At 49.1% G+C, this 25038-nt stretch overlaps 1 protein-coding gene across 1 annotated transcript in view; it reads right to left on the reverse strand.

Moving 5' to 3' along the window:
• IZUMO1 (izumo sperm-oocyte fusion 1) overlaps nucleotides 1-25038 on the reverse strand; it is a 441208-nt gene that overhangs the window by 108854 nt on the left and 307316 nt on the right. Inside the window, exon 3 of the mRNA XM_069649610.1 lies at nucleotides 3791-3877. Coding sequence (XP_069505711.1) covers nucleotides 3791-3877 — 87 coding nt within the window. The remainder of the gene's footprint in view (nucleotides 1-3790; nucleotides 3878-25038) is intronic.

Below are 25038 nucleotides of genomic sequence, written 5' to 3' on the forward strand. Positions count from 1 at the left end.
GACTAGCGTCAACCACCACCTCGGATTCTACTTTGGGGTTGAAGTAGGCCATGGTGTCTCCATCCGACAGGGCATTCTTCAGAGTCTGGAACGCCTCCTGCTCATTGGCCCCCATTTCCACTCAGCGTCGTTCCTTGTTAGCACTCTGAGTGGCTCCGCCAGCGACGCCAGCCCCTTGATGAAGCGCCCGCAATAAGTTACCATCCCCAGGAAGCTCCTCACTTCCGTAGGTGACTGGGGGGCGGGGGCTTCCTTAATGTCCTTCACTTTGGCTGGGTCGGGCGACACACCAGCTGCGTGGAATATGAACCCGAAAAACCCAATGCGGTCTTTGCAGAACTCACATTTTTGCCGATGGAGGGTGAGCCCCAAGTTCTTCAACCTCAGGAGCGTGTCCTCCAACCTCTTCATGTGTTCCCGTTCCGAGTCCGCGAAGACTAAAATGTCGTCGCTCATGTTCAGCACCCCTTTGAGACCAGCCAACGCTCCTCTGATGGTGTTCTGGAAAACTTCGGCGGCTGATGAGATGCCGAAGCTCAAACGTTTGAACTGGAAGAGGCCGTCATGCGTCGTAAACGTAGTTATGAACCGAGAGTCCGGGTGTAGTTCGAGCTGGTGGTAGCCCGCTCTTAGGTCTAACTTCGAGAACACTCTCGCCCCCTGAAGCTCTCCGATGATGTCATCCAGAGTGGGAGTAAGGTGCCTCTCCCTCTTAATGGCGGCGTTTGGGAGGCGCATGTCCACGCAGATTCTCACGGCCCCTGGTTGCTTTGGCTTGGGGGCCACCACAATCGGGGACACCCAGGGCGTTGGCCCCTCCACTCTCTCAATGATGTCCATCTCCACTAGTGATCGGAGCTCCTCCTCCACTTTCTCCCGCAGGTGAAACGGGATCCTGCGGTGCTTGAGGGCCGTCGGTCTGATCGACTCGTCGATGTGGAGGCACACGGGGGGTGCTTTGAGTTTCCCAATGCCTTCGAAAATGCTCGAGAACCTGTCCAGCATTGTCTCAATGTCGATCTGGTATACACCATATGCAAAGTGAACCAGGTTAAGGGCTTCTGACGCCGCGCAGCTGAGAAGTGAGTGGGGACTCACGTCAGTAACAAAGAATTTGGCCTTGATGCTCCTGCCCCCTTTTGACACCGGTGACACGAACACACCCTTGAGTGGTAGCGGGGTGTCCCCTCCAAAAGTAAATATCTTCGCCGTGGACATGTCCAGTGGCGGCGGGCCTGGAAGTTTCTGATAGTCCTCCTCTGCCAGCACACACACCGACGCGCCTGTATCTATCAGTATCTGGGTCGGCACACCCAATATGTCCACCACGCACTTGGGCTGCCTCCTCCTTTTGTTCCCCGAGGCAATGTTAGAGATGAAGAAAACCTCTTCTTCGTCCCCGTCCTCTTATTCCTCTTCCTCCGCGAGCTGCAGTTTCCGTATCTCCTGTTCGAGGGCAGCAATGTTGCGCTGCCTTCTGAATCCGCCGCCTCTCGCTCTCGCGGGACCTCTCTGTGTGGGGACAGGGGCCGGTGCGCGGCACATTCGAGCATAGTGCCCCAGACCATTGCATCGCCTGCACGACCTCATCTTGGCGGGGCACTCCTCCACGTGAGGTACGTCATATCCGCAGTCCGGACAAATCGTCCCAGGCACGGATGGATGCTTGGTCTCCGATGCCTTCGAGGCCCACTTCTCTTTCTGCTTTGTTCTCTTGGACACGGCAAAGGCCTCCTCCCTCACATTTGGCCTGACCGCTGCGTCCATGCTCGCACCTCTGGACTCTGCTAGCTCGTACGTCTCCCACTGTCAAGTATCTGTTGCAGTGACCATCCTGGCTCCCTCAGTACTTGACGTCGCAATTTGCCCGAACTGCAGCCCTGGAGCACCTGGTTCCTTATCAGCTCGTCGTTGTCCCAGCGGCACGTGCTGGCAATCACTCTCAGTCTGGCGCAGAACTGGTCGAGAGATTCTTCCTCCCTCTGCCTTTCCCTCCAGAAGAGGAACCTTTCGTAGTCGACGTTTGACTGTGGGATGAAATGGTTCTCCAGCGCGGTCTTGACCGTGTCATACGTGACCACCGGTAGGGCAAATGATTCATAGATTCGCATAACGTCCAGGCCAGCTGAATACAGAAGGGTCGCCCTTTTTGCGTCGTCATTCGACGTCCCCGTCGCAGTAAAGTACATTTCCAACTTCTTGACCCATAGGAGCCACCTGGGACCCAACTTGGACGGGGGCCCCGACATGTCGAACTCCTGCATGGGCAGCAGCGAACCCCGTTGTGTCCTCACCACTCTTGTCGCCACTTCTGCTTCATCCTCACTACCTGACATTTTCACAGGTCGCACAGGCACCTCTCGGTGTAATAGAGGCCGCTAACCTGGTTGACGCGCTGTTCCGCACACCTTCCGCTGTGTTCCGTCACTGGCCGCGTGTCCGGTTCTTTTTTTTTTTTTTCGGGTTGTCCCCAGGTAGCTGGGAACAACAAAAATTCCAAAAATTTTTTTTTTTTTTTTTTCCGTGGCAGCGCACGAGCACCTGTGCAGGCCGCTACTGCCTCAAAGCAAACAAATGTTTTCGTCCTGCGTTCTCGTGCCGGTGACGTGTGTCACACGCCCTCGTTCGTGGGGCGAGCGCTGTGGCGCCGATCCCGCCTCGTCGCCAGATGTTGTATATGGCCGCGGGGCCCACGCACACATGCAAACACAGGCCACACAGGAATACGCGGGACGCGATGCTGCTTGCTCCGCGTCCCGGCGGGAACTGCCGCACGGGCGCACTTTATTCAACCACGCATGCGCGGGACCATAACGAGGCCCGCGCATGCGCACTAAATACAACTGGGACGTCGCACTGAAGTCCTTAACGTGTGTCCCGGTGCCGTTACCTTGGAATGGGTGTAAGTGGCCATGAGCAGCCCGGGTTTGCAATTCGAAAATCTGGGGTTCCTTTCAATGAACGAGACTCCTCGCGGCATCCTATTCCTTGAAAGAAAATACTTTGATAAGATGGTCACCATGGATCAGGAAGGCGGGGCTCCATATGAAGCCCCTCTCCCATTTCCAAGGAGGCCAGCAGCAGGGAGATGGAGCAGTAGCGGCTGCCACCGCCATAATCAGGTAAGTGGTGCTGGGGGTGGATTGAAGGGGAAATTGGAAGATTGCTTGGAAAGTGAGCTTGGATTGTTGGATTCAGCCCGGGATCCAAGCTACCTGATTGGTTGTGCTAATAGAAAATGTTCCTACTTTGCTGCAGTTAGAATAACCATGTAGGGTCACATTCTGGTGATCTCGCAAAGACAGGAGAATATGTGTTATTAAATATAATTGTTCTTTTATAACGCGGGCTCCGGATTCGAACCTGTGCTCTACTGCGTTGTCTTGCGTCCAAGACAAACGAGCTGCCCTGAGCTAACCTTTCTCACTTGTTAAACTCAAGTGAGACTTGTAAAGTAATACATACCTGCTAAGTGTACATAATTCTTAGTAACTTGATTAAGTAAAGTCTAAACAACACTGCAACGTTGTGTGTACATTCCTTTAATTGAACCAATAACTTGTGATACTGTATTTTTTGTATCAGCCACATCTCTTTGGAGAAGCACGACAAAAAGGCTGGAGCAAAGTTACCATTGGTGGGCTAATGACACTTGTACTACGACTTGCTTACATCATGGCTTGAATACAGGCCTCAGGCTATGACTCTTGATAACCGGTCTCTCTCTCTCTGGCTCTCTCTCACACTCTCTCTCTCTCTCTCTCTTACTTTCGTTTGCAAGGTAACTTACCATTTTTATAGAAGTCCAACAAAGCAATCCGTGTAGTTTTCTCTAATTCCTGAGTGAGCCACACCAGCTCCACGAGAAGGTCTTCCCCTGCAAGCAAAGAAAGAAGTACAGCTGGGTTCAAGGCAAGTGCAGTGTGTAGCATGTTTAAAAGAGAAGGTATTGTTGAAATGATCAGAGCTTGGACTATACGGTTCACCAATGTATCGATAAAAGGCCACCATCACAACGCTCTTATGCCAGTAAACGTTTGGCAATTCGCAAAATGGCTGTCCTTTCACTGGCCCAAGAGATATCACAAGTTAGCGATGGGATCAAGGTTCACTGTGTCAATAGACATTCTAGTTCATGTTCATTTCAGTATACACAGTTTACTCAAACTTAACACTGAAATACAAAGATTAGAATGCGCATGTGGTGAATTTGAATAACTCGACAAATTCACATGAAAAATGATTATTAAAGGGATTTCTTCGATCGGCCATTTTTCTAACACAAATTCACAGTCATGCAGATCCCATTTGGCAACCCTCCCTTTAAATATGCGAACACCTTCACACCAGTATCCTCCAGCATCATGCAAAGAAAATATCGGCAGAGGTTTTCTGAATGGCTACACTTTTCAGGAAAAATAACACAAGATACTTGACACTCTAAATATTAGCCATGCACAAGTTACTAATTCTATTGGAACAGGTTTGTTTTGACAAGCTGCCCATACCATAGATATTAACTGCAGTGGGAATCTGAAAAGCATAAATTTCAATGAAAGTAGAAGGGAGTTGAGAAATGAAAGCTTAAAGCTGTGGCTTTTACCAATCCGATATGAGAAATATTCATTTGCAATTGGATCAGTTTGGGCAAACATTAGAAACCTTTTCTTATGCTTACATTTGGAGTATATGCCTCATTGGGATTTTTTGCGGTATATGGAATTACCTCCAAATTCCTTTACCGCTACCACCAATTGGTCACACGGATTTACTGTAGAATCACAAATGGGGTAAGGGCGGTGTTAATCCCCATTTTTGGAGTCCCTGCGACATCATGGGAATTTAGATTTACCGCAAGCGGTAATTCCACCACAGTAAATCTTCCGATTTTTGGCAAAGTGGATGATTTACATCCAGCTACTTCCAGGAGGTTAATCATCCACTTTATCTCCAGTCTTGTAATTCAGCGGTCCGGTGAAGAAAGGAACAAAGTGTCAATAATGGTATTACTGGCACTTTACCACCGAATTTACCTGCACCCCTGAACTTGTATCTCGCCCCATGTCTTTTCAGATCTGCTACATGCAAACGGATGAATGTGATAGACTTGCACCATTTCAGGGGCCTTAAACAGGGATATAGGTATGGTGAACCTTCTTGCCAATTGGGATGCCTGATTTGACCTAAGAGTGCTTGATGGTGCAGTTTAAATGATTAGCAAAAAATAAGCTGTTTCATTCCTATCATCTCCGATGCAGTTATTTTAACTTGAACCAGAGTTGCTTCCCGTAACAAAAGGTCAATAGTCACTTCCCATCCATTCTACCGCTTTATTGTCCTAAAGTGTGCACTACTCAGACCCATGGATTAGGAAGGCGCTCATTGTCAGGACATGCCTTTTTGCCTTTGTGAGGTGACTAGCAGAGGGTCTACAATATTTGCAAGGCATTTGTTCAGAGAGAGTTGATGAACCCCTTTTACATCTGTAACTATGTCACCTGTATATTGCCCTTTGGAGGACACTGGGTGGGAAAAACGGTGCAATGTCCTTTCATCGAGGATGTTTTTTCACAGGGTCTTTTACAGCAGATTTTTTACGAAAAAAACTCATCGAAATGTTTAGGGGGGGTTAGAAAAATATATATTTGGGGTTTGTGGGAATTCGTGAATATATAAAAAATTAAAGCGGAGCGGCGCTTGGGGAGGGTGACCCCCCAAAAACAAAATAAATACAAATTCTATTCGTTTTTTTCATCAATGGGGCAGGGGGAGCCTGGAGGCAGTACATAGAGGACACTTAAGAGATCTTAAGTCCAACCTCAGGGTCTCCAAGAGAACAGCCATAACTCAGAACAGTGAAAGGCGCTCAAATCAAGCGGGTGATTTGACAATCTGTAAACCACCTTTGCAAGAGGGGTACGATGCAGGGCTTTGCTGCGGTAGCAGTTTCAAGGCCATCTCATCCCAGAAGATGACACGATGTTGGGATTCCCTGAAAAAGCAAAGGCAACACAATAGAAAAGGGCAAGGATGGATGCAAAAACAAAAACGAATTGGACGGAATTACAAGTTTGATGGTATTTTGGCAGTAAATCTGCGGAAATACCACCAAATAGATTTTCTGTTACCACCACTTGGTCTGGTGTAATCACTGCTGGATCACAAGTTGTTCTAGGTAGTGCAAGTCCCGATTTATTGGGGTCCATTGGACTCCATGTGGATTTCGGTGGAATTACCACTGGTGGTAATTCCGCCAATTTTTCGGATTTTCTGTGGTAAAGTGGCAGATTTACCTCCAGCTTTTTACTGGAGGTAATCCTCTACTTCACCCCCAGAATTGTAGTATGGCGGTGTGGTAATGCATTGCTAAAGGACTTCCATTTTGCTGCCGTTTTTTGACCGCACCACCTTACTTGTAATGAGACCCAAAGAGGGGTACTGGGACACATTAAAAGACCCTGAGACTGTGATTGATTTGAAGGATACAACCCTGGGTGCACAGGGTCAATGACCTTGCATTTTATCTTAGGGATCAGACATTCGATGCTGGGCCTTTTTAGGATAGACCTTCAATTATTTTAGTTATCCCCCTCGCCCCCATCTGTTTCTACAGAAGCTTTCCTATGGTGCTATTTAATTTGTCCCTTGGGTCCCATAGTTGTTTGTCTGACAGCAGCCTAACCTGAGATATTGTGACGAAGGATAGAAGCAAGTGATATCAGAGTATTACCGGATAGAGTTAACCAAAAATAGAGACCTACCCTACTGACCCTAGAGTTGATGCACCCCTACTATTGGGTACTATATACACCAGGGTCGACATTGTGAAACAATCTCAGTTGTGGGGCCTAGAAGTAGCGAACAAGAGAGCTTGTGGCAGGATCGGAGTGGCCTATAGGGTAATAGGGCAATGCCCGAACCAAAACACAAAATACTAGTGTGGGCAGGTTTTTTGGGACAAAATGGACCACATTTTTTGGCCCATGTGAGCCAGTTTGCTAAATTACTTCATCATGCGGCTAGTAGTTTTGACCAGTGTTATTGATTCTTTAAAATGCACAATTTGCATCATATTTTATCAGAAACCTGCCCCTTGTGTACTACTCAAACAGTCTGTCACAAAAGGAATGAAACGCCATTTGCAAATGTGGGCCACTTTTTCATCGGTGCCCGAAACTATTTTTTACCCCATTCCCACAGTGGCCTGGCGTCTGTGGGAGACCACCTGTTATGTGATGTTGACCTGGATGTGGCATTTTGTGGAACCCCACACACGCCTCTCCCCTCTTTCTAGCTTCTCCCCAAGAGCTGGAAACTACCTCCCAAAAATATCAAACAGAGCCCCTTGTTCACAGGTTCTTGACTGCACACAATCCAAGATGAACATCCACAAATACAGGTCAGCATGTGCGTGCTTGAGGCCTGCAGGCTAGACCGTGTACCGCAGTACAACCATACCTGAGACAGGCGCTGTAGCTCCAGCTGTGAAGGTGGAATGCAAGGAACTGAGAGCCACAAGGGGCATCAAGGGAAGCTTTTTGGAATCAGGCAGACACAGACTAATCAAGCTCAGTTAACACATACTTCATTGCACTGGGGCTGGGGGCATAGCTGGTCGAGATAGACAAATGCCAGAGCTCAGCTCATGAGTTCAGAGCGTAATCACCCAGAGTCCTGTGCGTGTACATTGGCCAATCAATGTTGTCTGGTGTAGGTGATTGGAGTTAGTTAGAGAGAACTAGGCAGAGCAGAGAAAGGAGAAACAAGGAGCAACAAGAACAATGAAGGTGGGAAAAGGAGGAAGCAGGGTAACAGAAAGTGGGAGGAGGGAAGAAAGAGCAGATAGTTGTTATGAGAAGGGCAAGAACCGCAGGAAGGAGGGAAGTTGATAGGAGGAAGGCAAGAATCGGGGAAACATCACAGGGAGGGAAGAATTGAACAGCAGGTATATGGAGTCAGTGGAGAAAGGAAAGAGAACTGCAGGCACAAAGAGAACATCATCTGAAGAAAGGGGCAGTTGAGGAGGGGTTGAAAGGGAGAGGAGGATTTGGGAAAGTGGTGGATAGCAAGGTTCAGGCAACCCTGAGTCTGAGGGTCAAGCCAATTGACTGCAGAACTATAGGGGAAATTAGGAAGTGGTAGGAGATTCCAAAGGGACCAGAGGTGAAGCAAGGTCAAGATACTCGGGCTGAAGTAGATGAGAGTCTTAATGACCTTGGGACAAGCACTGAAGCACCCCAAACCTAAGCACCTCTGAAAAAGCTGACATGCATTGGTCAATGTTGTGGTGAATACAACGCATCAATGCCGCTATATGCCACAGGTATAACGAGTACCCGAGTGGGATTAGGACCAGTGGCGGGGCAAGGGGGAGCTTGCCCCCTGTGGCTCCATCCTGGTGCCTGGTGTGCGCCCCGCACCCCCAGTTGGCTCCCGCTGGGCCGGCATTAATGTTAATGCATGAATTCACTGTGCATTCATTCACCAACGTCGTGTAGTATGCCTCAAGCAGCGTAGCACTGGGCGGCTCCAGCGAAGCTGGGGGTAAATGCGCTGACTTAACACCCATTTTTGAGCGCAATTAGCGTAGCACTAATTATGCCGAAAATGAACCATTAGGTCCAATCGACCCTAGGGGGAATGGGGAATACCCATTACGGCCCAACCCTTGATTCGGCCCTGATAGCGCTGGACCGGGTGGTGGTAACGCTATTAGCCCGGGCGGTACCTCCCAACTCGTGATGAGGCCCATTGTCTTTGGTGCCCTTGTTTGCATGGACCTTGTGCACGATGGTGTCCATTCCATTTGCTCATTGTCAGAGAGCTGATGAAAACCTGGAGAACATTGAGGTCTTTTTTTCGTAATGTTATGTTATATTCTTAAAATATATTATCATTGGTGGAGGGTGGGTTGGACCATTTTAAAAATTTTACTGTCAGAGTGTTCTGTGCATATCTAAGACATGTTTCCTTATTTTGACAGTATTAATGACAACATTTTGATTAAGGTATAGCGTGTGCCCTTTTCATTTAAGAGACCAATGCTTCCTTACTGCTTGAGAATTTCTTGAACGTGGGTACATTTGAGAAGGTTTATGTGCCAACTCGTGTGGTTTCTGTTCTCCCTGGTGTTACTGTGACCGTGTCGCAGATCTACATGTAACACTTTAATACTTTTGAAACACATTGCAAACGCGAATTAACAGCTGCTTCAGCATTGCGGGTGTTTAACATTTAATTATTTTGAAAAAAGTGGTTCCAACTGGATTTTTGGGAGTCCCACTGAGCACCGACTGCACTGGAAAAAAAATCCGTGCCTTTCAAACAGCTGCGAGGCTACCATCGTTCAAAGGGTTTCAGACATAAGAATGTTAAACAGACAAGAAATTACTCGGTTACTTTTATTTACATACATGTTAAATAGTGAAGAAACATCCGAAAACAGTTTTAGCACCTTAAACATGGTATATAATCTCGTGAGTCGTGATGAAAAATTACTGCTACTCACCATGAACAGCAGCCCTTACAGGGCCTTAGTATGTGGCGAAAACCATTTGGAAAATACTATTAAAAAGGAATCCCGGTAGACAATGAACCACCCTGAGGTGGAGACAGTGGGCCTCATTACGACTTTGGAGGCAGCCATGCCCTTAATAAGGGCATGGCTGCCTCCTAAATCGTATCCGGGTCCGGGTTCACTGAATGGGGAAATACCGGGCCATTCCGAGGTATGGAGGGCCCGGTATTTCCTCCTTCAGGGAACCCGGGCCGGTCCTTCCCCATTCCCATTCGAGCCCCCATAGGGCTCAATGGGAATGGGGAGGGAGCTAACAACGGGCCCATTACGAACGGCCCGTTGTTAGCTCCCTGGTCCCCTCGCGGGAACCGCGAGGGGACCTCGTAATAGTGCGGAGTGGATTTAACGGCACCGGCACCATAACCAGCGCCGTTAAACCCATTCTGCACTTCTCGTAATGAGGCCCAATATCTACACTGTCTATGCCCGGAAGGGGAAAGATAAGTCAATATAGAAATGAGACAGAGCTCAAAACACGGGTTGCACAACAAAAAGGTTCCACAATAAAACTGGATCCTGATAGAGTCAACATATACACTTTTAATCAGTACATTTTAAGAAAATATTAAATCATTCACTTAATTGTGATGAATGCTATTGATTGAATGATTTAATATTTTCACCTTTTTGTTGTGAAAACAATTTGGAGCCAGTTGACTTTTTTTTTTACTGATGCATTCACAGTGATAACGCGTAGTGGGCATACGTGTATCACTTACAGTGACAAATAAAGCAACACAAAAAAGAAATACTCAAATAGTAGCCTCTGGGCTTGGTTGCGCTCTACAAATAAAATAAAATAAATTTGGCTTAAATCCCTTATTTGGCTATTTTGTACTGGCATAATGGTCAGCGTCACTGTAAACAGATTGCTGTCTGGAGCATTTGGCTTTAGTAGGGTTAAATCCTGCCCCTTCCTTGCATGGTAATTAGGCGGGCACAGTACCCCCGTTGAAAATGTCCATCAACTGCAATCCCAGCAGCTCAGCTTAAGCATCATTATGCAACATCAAACACTAGGGCCTGTTCAACGGATGCTGCTGGTTTGAAAAGCTGCCTAAGAATAGCCTCGTGTGGTGCTAAGGAATGCAAAGAGCGTTCCAAGATACAGAAAGAAATGCCCACAACATAATGAGCATGTGCTTCGTCCAATAGAAGGCTAGTGAAGGGTCAGGGCCAGCAGCCAGTTGAGAGGATGGTAAGGCAGGTAGCGGGGTGGTAAGGGAAAGGTTCAGTGCTGCTGACTGACAATTAGGTGAAGAAACACAACACAACATGATGAACAATACCATATGCTTATTGTCAAATTGCTAATGTATTCTCCATGTTGGACTGCCAGGACAGGTGAACACTGACAGGCCGATTCATGGAATTAATGTGCGCCGAAAATCGCAGCGCAAGCGTGAAAATCGCAGCGCAAGCGTGCGAAAGCCGCGCACATCGATTCATGGAAGGCCGTGCGGGTGTAAATCCTGGGATGTGCGCTAAAACTGTGCGTGGCGCACGCGGATGCACACGTCATCAAACAGTGTGCACTACGCACACAGCGAAAGCGCACATAGTGCGGCGCACACAACAAAAGTGGGCGGAACACGGGGCGGAACACGCGGAATGGGAAACAACGCGTGAAAATGTGGGCGTTACAGTGGAATTACAGGAGGTAAATTCGCGGAACGCCCACACGCGCGCCTACAACACGTATTCATGGAATCGAACAGGGGAAACGCATGCGTAAAAAAAGACGCGCTAATCCGGAAACACGTACGCCAGCAGGAAGCAGGCATACGCGGCCCTGTGCAGCATAAAAGTGCGCGCAAACAACAAACAAGCTCAGACGCTACAATGAATATACCATTCCTCGCAGCAGTGGTCGTGGGACACCTCAGGAGGAGGAGGATAGCCAGGCCCAGAATTTTTACACCCAGGACCAGCCTTTTTGGGATGCCTGATGACCAGGTGTATGGGAGGTACAGGTTCCCACCACACATAATACTCGACCTGGTGAGTGAGTGGGAGGATGACCTCACATCAACCACCCTGTGCTCCCAAGCATTTAGCCCCTTGGAAAAGGTGCTCAATGTACTGCACGTCTTGGCCGCTGGTTCATTTCAGTGGACAAGTGCCATAGTGGGGGGGGGGGTGTCACAGGCCACGCAGTCACGCTGCCTACACCAGGTGTTGGCCATCATGACTGCACGTTCTTCAGTCTGCAGGCACATATACATGCCCAGAACACCTGCAGAAAGGCAGGCTGCCGTCCAGGACTTTTACGGGGTGGCACACTTCCCCAAAGTGCTAGGTGCCATTGATTGCACCCATGTGGCTCTACGTCCTCCCAGGGCAACTGAGCACATCTATAGAAACCGCAAGCACTGGCATTCCATCAACATGCAGGTAGTATGTGATGCCAAGGAAATCATCACCTCAGTATATGCCAACTATCCAGGGTCCACCCATGACAGTTTCATTTTCAGAATGTCATCCCTAAACGGGGACCTAGAAGCTGGGCGGCATGGCGATACATGGCTGCTTGGTGAGTATAAATGCCTCTGCACATGCATGCATGTCAGATACTGAGAAATGTCAAAACCCCACTAATGATACCCATCATCACCTCCCCAGGGGACAGTGCCTACCCTCTGAACACCCACATGATGACGCCAATTCGGAACCCCACCACACCACCCGAGGTAAGATACAACACAGCCCATATTGCAACCCGGGGCATAGTGGAGCGCACATTCGGAGTGCTCAAGTCACGCTTTTGCTCCCTTGACCGCTCTGGTGGGCACCTGCTATACGCGCCCCCAGTAGTGTGCAGGATCATAGTGGCAGCATGAGTCCTGCACAGCGTTGCAACCCGCCGGGGCCTGCCGGTGGACATGGTGGTGCCCCCACATCCCCAACCACATGCACGTCTGCTGCGCATGGGAGGGGAAAGGGCACGTGGTGAGGCAGCCCGTACGCAGCTGGTGGCTAATTACTTCACCTAAAATCACACCCCTGTGGAGTGCACACAGCCCTGGCACATACCAGCTGACAATCAATGATGACGACATAAGGGACAGTCAACTGTCACAACCATACCAGCCTGAGATTGGTCACCTGGAAGTGTTACATTGTGTGCATCCCTACCTACTGAAAGACAACCAATGCTGTGTCACAAAAAGAAACACATTTATGCTGCATGAATGACTACCCCCTTGCAAAATACAACATGAAAATAGTGCCATGTCACCAAACCCCTCCCCATCTCAGCTACCCAACACCCCATGGCATGTCATGCAATGTGAAAGCAACCAAATGAATGCACAACACATGACACAAGTGTCACAAAGTGCACTGTCCCAAATGGAAACAGGCCACAGACAATATGCTCCCAGTAATCAATAACAAACAGCACACATGAACAAATACTTACCAGCAACACAATACAGCAACACAGGATGAAACAGTGGCAAAATATGACAGTACAAAATCAAAGTAGTGCAAGTCTTACAACCTGAATAAGTCAGCACATCGACCCCTTCCAACTGCAGAGTGTTGCTGTCAGGCAAATGTGTCAGTGTACTACATACAACATGAACTACATCAGCAAAGGAGACGGCCTTGTGAAGACATGAAGAAGGTACCTGTGAATAAGGAGGAAGACATGGATGCACAAGCACATATCAATACACCATGCAGTGTTCAATACAACAACATTCCCCACTAGGGATGTCCTCACAGTTTTGACTACAGACTGCCTACACAGCTCATGGGAGCCCAATGTCACTGTGTAAGTCACTGTCACTTGGTCACACCCTTTGCAAGCCCATGGAAAGGGGAAGCAAGAGGGGTGTGTGTGTGTCATGAACCCAAGCATCTAACCCAAAGACAGGACAAGCCTGCATGTGCCCAGCTGGAATACACAGTGGATGCCCACGGGAGCCACACAAGGCAACACACTGTAAAAAAAAAAAAAAAAAAGAATGGCCATGTGTGGACCAGGGGGGGGGAGGCCACCCAGGAGGTTCGAGGACAGGGTGCACACCAACACCCACCTGCGTGGATGTTGCGGAAAAAAAATACCTCCATGGGCTCATGGCCTGCACGGCTACGCCAATGTGGGAGAACTGCTGTCACTCTCTTCACCCTCTGCTGCTACATCAGGAGGTGGCAGTGCTATGAGAGGCAGCCCACGCAAAGCCCCGGTATGGTCCTCCATGGCAGCAAGCATGCAGGTGTGGAAGGTCTCGTTCTGGAGGATGATAATACGGAGATTCCCATGCAGCACCTCACGGGTTGCCTGCATTTCTGCACGCATGGACTCGCGTGATGCCCGGATCTCCTCACGAGTTGCCTGCAGCTCAGCTGAGAGCGAACGTGTGAGCTGCTCCAGCTGCTGTTCTGACCTAAAATTTCGGGAAGCCTCAAGTTCACCCAGAGTCTCCCTGAGGAAATGGAGTTCTAACCTCAGGGCTTCCCTGTGGCCCTGTGACTCTACAGATATGGCTTCGCGCAGAGTCTCCAGTGCCGCCCGTCGGTCCCTGTTGGATGCCAACATGTCTTCCCTGTGTGATTGGCAAATGGAGTCTGTTGCCTGCTGTTGTTGCTCCATCTGCCTTTCAGGGGGGAGAATGGAAGTGGCCACCCTCTACATTGCCTGAGCCATCATTTCAACCGATGCTCCCTCTTGTGCTGCTATACTGTAAATGGCGTTTTCCCATACAGTATTGTCTGGTGGTGTACGGCCACCGTGTCGGCGGGCACCACACCTGTTTGGGGCAAGGCGATCTGCACCTTGCTGTGCTGGCACTGCCTGAGGCTGCAGGACTGCATTCCCCCTCTGATCTGCTGACCCAGGAACAGAATCAGATGTTGTGGAGTGTGACCCTGCATCCGTAACCGCCAAAGGCGGAGTTATCAACCCTGACATCCCCATAGAGGGGCCTACCCCCGGTGCAGGTGGGTTGGAAAGAACAGCATCCCTGCCAGAAACACTCACCTGCGACAGCACATAAGTCCCACTGTCTGATTCAGCACCTGAATCATAGAGGTCTGGGGAGGTGCACCCAGAGACACCCGTGGACAGTATGGTCTGCAGGAGGATAGGGTTTTCACCCACCACCACACCACGTCCTCCACTGGTGCCCGGTCGTGGCTGAGATTCCTCCTGGGTCTGCACCATCTCCTCCACCTCAACAGCATCAAGTGCGTCATCACCTGCAAAAACATGAAAGACAACAAATGGAAACAGGCATGAGCACCATAGCACACACATAGGCCTGACAAGGCAGAGATCCAGTACATGAATAACACATGTCCCACACGACTATAACTCTGGCATGCATGCATTGTCAATGATTTGGAAGGAGAGGCAAAAAGCAGACACTGAGGACTCCAAGATGGAAAATCAACACATGTGCTGCATGCTGGATAGCACTGGCTTCACATATTAGCCTGTGAGTGGCATCGGCAATCCACATACATGACACATGCCAGCACACAGATGGCACGTATCATAACCATGGTACATTTGACAAGTACAGCCATATGTCAGTGAATGAGTACTGTCACCCATCCATGTGAGATGGACATGATGAGATGAAAAATGAAAAATAGTGTGACAAAATACGCATGTGCCACACACTGCAACACATCCAGTGTGCAATAATACAGTGATGGCAGGCAGATGGATACATCAATGGTTGGTCACTTCAACATGACAGGAAACAACAATCAATTAATGTGAGCAGGCCCTTACTCAATCAGCCTGAATGGCCAAATCATTCCCATAACAAGGTAATACATGTGGGCCAATGTGGGTTGTAAGCTATGACAGAAGCATGTCACATATGTGGCATTAGGGCAGAAAAATGCATTGGAAAAATGTGAGGATTGAAACAATCAGGCTGAATGAACACTAGAAAAATCAGAACAATGTTGTTGCAAGATGACAGTTCAAGGGCAACTGCAGTAATGTGGCGCTAATTGGCTACTGTGGTCAGAAGGGATACTTTCATACCCAAACTCAAGGCCGGTGAATGGTTTGGAAGAAGCACATGGGTGGCCCATACCACTCAGGAGTACACACCCTCACCTGGCACTCAATCATTACACATCACCCAAGAAACATACACATGGATTGCACACACTTGCATGGGCACTCACCGGACAATGGCTCATAATCTGATAGGTCTCCCACGCCTTGGATCTGTTCCTCTGTGATGAAGGTTCCAGCAACAGACTCATGTTCAGTGAGTTGGTCGTCCTCTGGTGGCGACCCACCGCCAGTCACCAGAGTAGAGGCATGATTGGAAGCCAGCTTGTTCTTTGCTCTGCGTTTAAGGTCATTCCACCGCTTGTAGCAATCATCAGCTGTGCGCCTCACAAATCCAAGGGCACTAATGTGGTCCGCAATGGTCTGCCAGTGGGCCCTACGTTGAGCAGTCGTAGTCTTACAGCCTGCAGTCACCAACATTTCGAGGCTATGTGCCGGCACATGGGCCACAAGTGCATCAAGTTCGGCGTCATTGAAGCTAAGCTTCCTTGACGTGCTGGAGTGTGAAACCGTGTCTGGGGTCTCAGTCTGTAGTGCAAGAGCACCCTTCTTCTTCTTCTTGTAAGGTGGTGCGGATCCTGAGTGGCTTACGCCGCTCTGGTCAGTAGGGGCAGAAGCGCAGGTGGACTGGGTACTAGAAGCCTGTAAAGGCACAATGACCATAGGTCTTGGTGCAGGCATTGGCTGCAGGGTGATGTCGGCAGGGCCAACGTCGGTGTGATGGACCTGGACCAACACTGTCCCGGCTGGGAGACTCAGAGCTGGGGTGGACTGAGCTGCAGCTGCCCCTGCAGCCTCCCCACCCTGCCTACTTGGGGCAGCAGATGACATTGCTGCCCCAGATCCACGTGGCCTGGTGACAGCAACTTTCACTGCCACACGTGGATTAGACTTGCTGACCTGGAAGTCAGCCTGGGAGTCATCCTGTGCCGGTTCAGGTGACAAAATGGGCCGGTCCAGCAAGGGCTGAGCTGGGATGGTGTCAGCTATGTTTCCCACAACCATTGGGGGGGGCATAGGTTGCCCCGATTGGTCCTCCACACACGGGGCTCTTGGGGCACCCTGCAAATCCTGGCCACGTCCCCTACCGTGCCCACCACGCCCACCTTTCGGAGGTCGGCCACCTTCGCCTCCCTTACTGCTTGGTCACCTCCCAACCATGGCACTGATGTTGTTGTGCGTATGGGAGTTGCAGTAAACAATTGTCCTGGGCAATTGGGGTGAAAGGAGTAGGGTACTAGATGGAATTCGTACCCTAGTGCTCTAGCAAGGCTGTATGTGACCCCTGGGGGAAGATGATGGTTCACGCAATGCACAGGCACCCCAAAAACAAAAGTACGCGTGCACGCAAACCCTGGTAGACCACGTGCGTGGAAAAATGAACCCGCACTACGCTGTGGCACCCAGAAACACAAAAATAAGCCTACGCGTGTTGCATGCAGCCTACAATGACCTCTGAAGGGGTACGCGACACACGGGGGCAACCACAGTTGGAAAATACATGCGCGACTCACTGTCTGCCATGAAAAAGAACGTGAAAAAGACACGTGTGTGCGCATTGGCAACACCCCCGCCAAAAGAAGAAAAGAACGGAGTCTGTGGAAACAGGGATTACGAACTGGAAACGTTGTGAAGTAATCGCGTGTGAACTGACAAGAAGTACAAGAAACACCCGCCTGCTCTCCACAAAAAGTAAGTGCAAGAAAATAGTGTGATACTCGTACCTTTCAAGCCAGCCCACACGTGCAACGTCACTTACGCGCTTACGCGCTAAGGCTCTTTCCTCCAATAGCACGGTGACATGCAGTTTTCTCACGTGCTGATTCACAATGCACCCGTGTTGTGGGGAACGCCTGCGCACTTAACATCACTTACGTGCTTACGCGCTAAGGCCTTTCTCGGATTTCACGCTGCCATGCACTTTTTTCACGTGCCAAATCACTCCATATCAAGTTGCCCACTCGAAAACACACGGAAGACCACGCTCCTGCCCAAAAGACCATTTTCCTGCCCCCAAGACCCCCGAGCACGCTCCCACCAGCCATCTGCTGCTGCCTGCCTGCTGCCCACGTGCCCTGCTATTTGGTGCCTGCATGTCAGCCATCTGCAGGGGTCCAGTTGCTGTGTCCACCCCTGCTGGAACAGAAGACTCCAGACTGGGATACCATCGCTCCACAGCCCAGCCCCAGGACCCAGTTGCCCACCCACACCTGCCTCGGGGGTCGCCATGTCGGGGCAAACACCATCTGAGACCACTGGTGACCCCCAGCCAGAGAGGCAGAGGGCCACCAGCTTCAGTGAGAAGGAAGTTGGTGTCCTGGTGGAGCATGTCCTGGGGCATTATGATGCCCTCTTCGGAACATCACGCGCCAACAAGGAAGGACGGAAGAGGATCTGGGAGGACACAGTGGTTGCCATCAGCGCGGAAGGGGGTGGCAACCAGCGACATCAAGCACGTCCGGAAGCGCTAGGAGGACTTCAGGTCCAGGACCCTCTACAAGGCCCGGCGCCTCGCGAAGGCAAAGGATGCAGAGGGGTGCCGGGTCAGCATGAGCAACATCCAGATGAGGGTCCTGGAACTCGTAGGCCCAGCGCTCCACGCCCAGATCCTTCGGAGGCAGACCCATCTGGAGTTGAGCGGTAAGTGGCCAAGCATTGCTGTGTGAGACAGGGCATGTTGCAGTGTGCTGGTAGTCTGATACTTGCCTGTATGTGTGACATAGGCCATGTATGGATGTGTGTGTGCCGGGACATCATGGTCATGCATGTAAGACCAGTAATGTGTGAACCACATGGATGGTGCATGTGTTCCAATGCAACATGGGGAGATGTATGTGGAATGCACACATGAATGCATGCCAGTCTCTGTTCTTGGACATCGAGGGGGGTGAGGGATGGGTGCTGCTCTCATGTACATGTATAGTGCACATGTGTGTGTGTCTGAGAAGTGTGTGTGTGACTTTGAAACACCATGGATGCATGACACATGTCCGTGATGTTGTGTAGATTCACTCATGCAGTGTGGTCACCGTTGTATCCACTGTGTCTATCCACTGTGTCTGTGGTGTACAAGCCATGTTGCATGACCCTCCGGTGATGTGTGTGCATGGGATCAGTGTGAGCCATGATGCATGTTAGTTTGAAGGCAACATTTAGGTTCATAGAGGCCCCTGTACATGAATGCTGATGTTGATTGCAGGCGCCGTGCCTTTTTCTGCATGTGTGTTGCGTGCATTCACCCATGTATTGTGGAGGGACAGGATGGAAGTGACATTTGACAGAGCCACTCATGTGTTATCGCTTCCTGTTTAGGGGAATATTGCACTGTACCCTGATGCTTGTGTTCTATGTCTCCCTCTACGCAGTGTCAAGTGAAGAAGAGGGCGGAGACGGTGCTGTGGAGCCAAGCGGCGGGGATGCCTCCACCGGGCGGCGACGCAAGGTCCAGCCACCCTCCCAGGAATTGCCATCTTCCGGGAGCGAGGGGACTGGTGCCGCGACTGCCACTACGGCTGTAGCGGAAGGGCCGGGTGAGCCCCAACAGGGGCTTGCAATGGCGGAAGATGGTGTGGAGACATCCAGGTTGGTGGTCTCCACAGTGGAGGAGGAGCCCTCTACTGAGCCGCACATGGGGCCTGGTGGGGGTAGTACCACTGGTGCAAGTGGTGCAGTCCAGGGTCAGGAGGCAGCACAGGTCACCGCGGAGGGGCCTGTGCATGTGGCTGTCCTTGACCCTGTGACTGCACCAGCAGGGATGCCCTGTCCCAGGCCCGTCCGCAGGTAGGGGGGAGTGCCACGTCATCTGCCTCTCCACTACCTGCGGACGAGGGGTCCCACGACTGTATGGGCTCCGTCCTGGTTTGTGTCACGTTGCGCACGCGTGACATTCGTGATGACGTGCGTGCTTCCTGGGTGGAGTATGCGCGCCATCACGAAGAGCAGCGTCGCGACGTGGCACTGTTGGGAGGGGCCCTGGTGGGTGGTTTCCTACATGTGTCACGCACTCTGGCGGACTTCTCCTCCTCTGTGGAGACTATGCGCCAGTCGTTCTCCCTGCTGCTTCCGGCCCAGATTCCACCAGGGCCCCTTGTGGACCTGGCCTGACGAACACAGCCAGCTTGGTGGAGATCCCATCTCTGCCACAGTCGGGAGTCGGCGGTCCAGCAGGGGTGGACACCACAACAACTGGAGACCAGCTGATGGAGGATATGCAGGCATCATCGGACAGGGTACATGGACAGCAGCAGCAGCAGCAGGCTCTAGGTGGGAGCAATGATGGCTCGGGCCATCGACATCAGAGGGGCAGGCATCGGCCAGAGGGCAGGAGGACCCTGGAATGGGTGTGTCTTCCGTGTGGCTGCGGTTGGGCCGGCGTATATATGCGGAGCGGCGGCGGGCAGAAGAGGCACGGCTCACAATGGTCAGGGCGGAGAACTCCATGCGGAGGGCACTGAGGCGGGCCGAGCTGTTAAAACTGATATAATATTGTTTTGTCCTCATTATATATGTTGGCCTATGCCCAGTCGCTTTGTGAGGAAATCTGCATTGCAAGGTCGTGACCCTAAGTTAATCAAGCCTCCATTTTAGGTTAAAGCCGCCATTTTGGCTTGTCGTGCAAAGTCACCCTGTGGCCTAAAATGGCCGACCTGTGTTCTCTTGATCTTACTTTAACCTCTTCAACCTCTGTAGGCGAGTTAATGTCCAACCTGCCTGCAGGCTACATGTTAGGGTCATGTAGACCTTGTCCTTTGTTGATCTCGGGATCGGGGGATTATTTGAATCAGCGATGTTAATTTACAAGTATACAAGAACAATAACGCTATTTAAACATGACATGCGAAACACCTGTTTGACCTGCATTGAAGCAAATGTGTAAAGAGTGTAAAGTTAAACCCAGAGAATAATAGTAATTGTTAGTAAGTAAACCACCTGCACGAGATATGTAAATTAGGAATGAACCTGGCGTGAACCCTAGCCCAGTGCATGATTAACTTGTAGGAGGCTGGACATCTTTATGAAGAAACTGTATAAATATGCTGATGTCCAGCTAGCAATTCCTGTTCACTGCTCACATTGAGCCTGCTGGTGGTCTCTGTGATGTACTGACGGCCAAATAGCTATATGTGTACTTTGTTTTGTAAGCTGTTCAGCATTGCAATAAAGATTCTGGGAATCTTTACAAGCCCGTGTTGGTGTATTTCTCTTTGCATGGTGTAAAAGCCTAATATTGTATTTTTCTGATTCCACAGATGGCGCCCGAATAGGGACCCTCAAGATTGACTTCGTCTCATTGAAGGTTGGCTCGGCTATCGGACCAGGATCGGACGGTGCCAACGAAACGGCCCCTCTGGACGAGAAGCGAATTCCTCGACAGAATAGCACGATCCGATCCCTGAACGGTGAGCTGTGGCCCGAGATGACGTCTTGACGAGGGTCCATATATTGAGGTGGGTAAATTTGCCGAAATCACCAGACACGTGGGTCCTTAGAATTGTCCTTAGTAACCCGATCGGGCCTCCCAGTCCTTTGGTCAGATGAGTCGTGACCCGATTCTTAATTTAACCCTGACAATTTGAATTTGGCGCATTGTACTCGCGAGCACAATTATTTTACTAGGTAATACCAGAATTCTGATATGCCTGAGAAATTGTCTGCCTGTTTCAGGGCATTATTCCGTGGTGACAAACAATCCTTGGAATTTAGCCATCCCGCACCACAGGAGGGGTCGCCGGCATGTACTATGTACTGTAAGAAAGGCTTTGGTAGTATAGCATTTAATGATATTTGTCACAGACAGACCAGACATAACTCTAATCTTCGGTGGCCAACCAATGGTAGCTTTGAAATCCCTCGTTTAGAATATTTAGTATCTGTGTTGATAAAGAAAAAGGCTAGACCTGCAGCATTTGACGCATTGCACAGTTGGAAAACAGAAGCTTTGCAGCAACAAAAGAATAGAGAGAAACATGTGCGTCAACATATGACGAATGCCGAAAAGGTGCAGTTATATGATCAAAATAAACAATTGGAATCAGTTAGGAACCCGGACAGAGCGTTTCAATTAGGCATTCAGAAAATGTATCCTTCGAAATATTTTCATACGTCCGATGATTTGATTAACAAACTTCTGCATGAACGAAGGCCTGATGCCTCTGCGCCACCCCCGTACGTTCCTCCTCTTGGTGCTTTGCCTCTTCCTGTCGCTATTCCCCCTCCTATAGTTCCCCCGGTCCTTCCTATTATTCTTCCTGTTGTTCCTCCTGTCGTCATCCCTTTGCCTGCTCCCTTGCCTCCACTTATTGGTATTCAGAATGTGCCTACTCTCCCTCTTCCAAGTGACTCCGCACCTCTTGTAGTAGACCAGGGAATGGGATCAAGGGTTGCGACTCGTAATACTGTATCCCCAGATAAAAAGAATGAATTGATTGCATGGGCTAAACATTGTATGGAGAAGGGTGAACAAGCTGATGTTTTTTCCACACTCGAAAATCAAAAAGTATTCCTGAGAAAAATGTTTTTATTGAAGGGTTAGGGATTCATTTGAGCATAATGTGGAATAGATTAAACGATGTAGATCTCCCACAAGGGTTACGGGATTTGAACACCTTAGCGTTGTCTAGAGATACTGCGGAGAAAGTATATGAGCATGTCAGGAGGATTTTTGTGTATAGGAAGGAATTGGAAGAGTTACAGAATGAAGAAGCAGATGGTGATAGTTTAGGTATTATGTTCTTACAGAAACAGTTTTCTCCTCGCCGTGAAGTGATAGGTGAGGAAGTGCAAAGGATGCGATAAGATGGATTTCGGATATGACGATAACTCCAGATGAAGTATATGACACGTATAGTCAGTATACGGTAGAAATGCAAAAGAAAGTGATACAGGTTATGGTAGAATACCTGCAGGATGAGTGTGTAAAAAGAAAGATTTGTTGTCCCGCAGAATTATTGGGTGTTTATAAGAGAGCCTTTTCGATTGATACTCCTTCGACTGCCTTAGCGCTTGATCTGGCTCTGTTGCTTAGAAAGCGTTCGGAGCTACCTACTTCTCAGTTGCCTATGAGAGAGGTCCCTCCGACATTTGTCCCAAAAGTTGAGATTGCGGCCGATGCTGCACGAGGTATAGTCGCTGTAGACATTCCTGCACATTATGTATCGCAGTATGTTCACGTCCCGTTATCAAGACAGGAAGTGAACACCATAAAGCAATCCATTCCTGATATAAGAAAGAATCCGACGGGGTTCTATAAAGAAATACAGTCGGTCTTACAATCATCGGTATTCACCCTAAGTGATATTGATTTATTATTTCCCGTACTCCTGCCAGTTGATTTGTGGAAACAGATTAGGACTGTAGATGATGTACCTGGGCTAGGAGGTACATGGGATAATATGGTTAGGCTTGACAGAGAAAGGCCAGCTGGCAAGAGACCGCCTCAAATGATATTAACTTTGCCTGATAGGATTATTGTAAAATTAAAAATTGTAATTCCCGAAAAAAGAATCATTTGAGACAAGCTTACGGCCTGTGTCCAAGGAAAGTCCGAACGTGCTACTGAATTTTTTAAACGGTTCGAACAAGTGTTTTCGGATTTCAGTGGACAATACTTAGGTCAGGGAAAAGGCTCTTTGTCGACAAATTTGTACGTGGATTGTTGCCTGACATCCAGTTACAGATTATGTTCTCGGAAAGCACTTGCCAGGCGACGTCTCAATCAGAAGTATTGCACATGGCTCAATACTATGAGAATCGTGTGAATAATGAAAAAGAAAAAATTGAGAAAAGAAAGGGTGACCTGAAAACAAAAGTATTATTACAACAGATTGTTAGAAGGGGGTAGTGCGCAATTTAGAGGTCAATACGTTCCACAGGGAAGTATGCCCTTAGCTCCTGTAACCATTAACCAGTGTGCCTATTGTCGACAGGAAGGTCACTGGCGCGCACAATGTCCGGCCTTGCAGCAAAGGTCATTTGGAAACATGGGTAGACGATCCAGAGGTCGCCCAGGTGCAGGGGGCCCTGGTAGAGGTCAGTTTATGCCAGAATCACAGCAACCCTATTCGCAGGACAAACAAGTATCGAGTGTGGATAATAGAAACATCTTTGATCATCCTTCTGCCGCGTACCTCTCTGAAGAACTTCCTTTTGATGACATTCTGTTTCGTTAGGATTGCCCGAAGCAGGATTTGGAACCAACGCCTATTCCCGTTCATCAGAAAGGACCTTATGTTGAGATGGTGGTGGGAAATAGGAAGCATCTATTTTTAGTAGATACGGGAGCACAAAAGTGTTCCATTGACCATTCACAGGTTCCAAACATTCCCCTGTCAGGGCAATCCAACGTTTCCGTAGGGTTTTCAGGCACACCTGTAGTTTGCCCAGTCTCTTTGCCGGTACCGATAACAGTGGGTCCCTTCACGGAGCAGTGTCCATTTTACTTACTACAAACTGTGGAGAGAATTTGCTGGGGTTAAATTTGTTGAAGGAATTGAATGCAGTAATATATTGCTCCCCGAACGGAGTTCGGTTAACAATTTCACCTCAGCAATCACTCGCCTCTCAGTTTTTGACTCGACCTTTACCGCCAGAATTCAGTAATATTCCGGAATACTTATGGGCAATTGATGATAATGATGTGGGCGTTCTTCAAATTGAACCTGGTAAAATTATTCTGAAACATGGAGTTAAGCTGCCTCACATTCCACAATATAAAATCTCAGTTGAAGGCGAACAAGCTTTGAAAAGTATTGTTTCTGACTTTGTACATCGTGGAGTGATTGAGGAAATTACAGGTAGTTTGTGTAACAGCCCGATTTTGCCGGTGTACAAAAAAGGCGATAATGCGATTCCTTTTCGGTTTATAATTGATTTGCGTGCTATTAACAAAATTGTGGCTACTCAATTTCCTATTGTACCCGATGTAACAATGATACTAACTATGATTCTGGCTTCTGCCACTCACTTTAGCGTTGTTGATCTCAAGAATGCGTTTTTCAGCATACCTATACACAAGGATAGTAGGTATTTGTTCACGTTTACCCTAGGTGGACGCTCGTTTACATTCACTCGTGCACCACAAGGGTACACTGAGAGTCCAAGTATTTATAGTAGAGCACTGAAAGAGCAACTCGATACTCTCGAGTTGCCTACTACTTGCACATTACTACAGTATGTAGATGATCTTCTCTTGGCTGCAGATTCTGAAAGTGCCTGTAAAGAAGGCAGCATGTTGTTGCTTAGTCATTTAGCAAAACATGGTCATAAAGCTTCACTCAAAAAATGTCAATATTGTTGTCAGGAGGTTGCCTATCTAGGCTATCTCCTGTCAAAGGAGGGAAGAAGGTTGACACCTGAACGAATAAAAACGATTTCTGGCATGTCTGTACCAAATACACAGAAGGAAGTTAGAGCCCTGATA

The sequence above is a fragment of the Ambystoma mexicanum genome, chromosome 1p (genome assembly GCF_040938575.1).
Source record: "Ambystoma mexicanum isolate Mex_15411 chromosome 1p, UKY_AmexF1_1, whole genome shotgun sequence".
Taxonomy (NCBI): Eukaryota; Metazoa; Chordata; class Amphibia; order Caudata; family Ambystomatidae; genus Ambystoma; species Ambystoma mexicanum.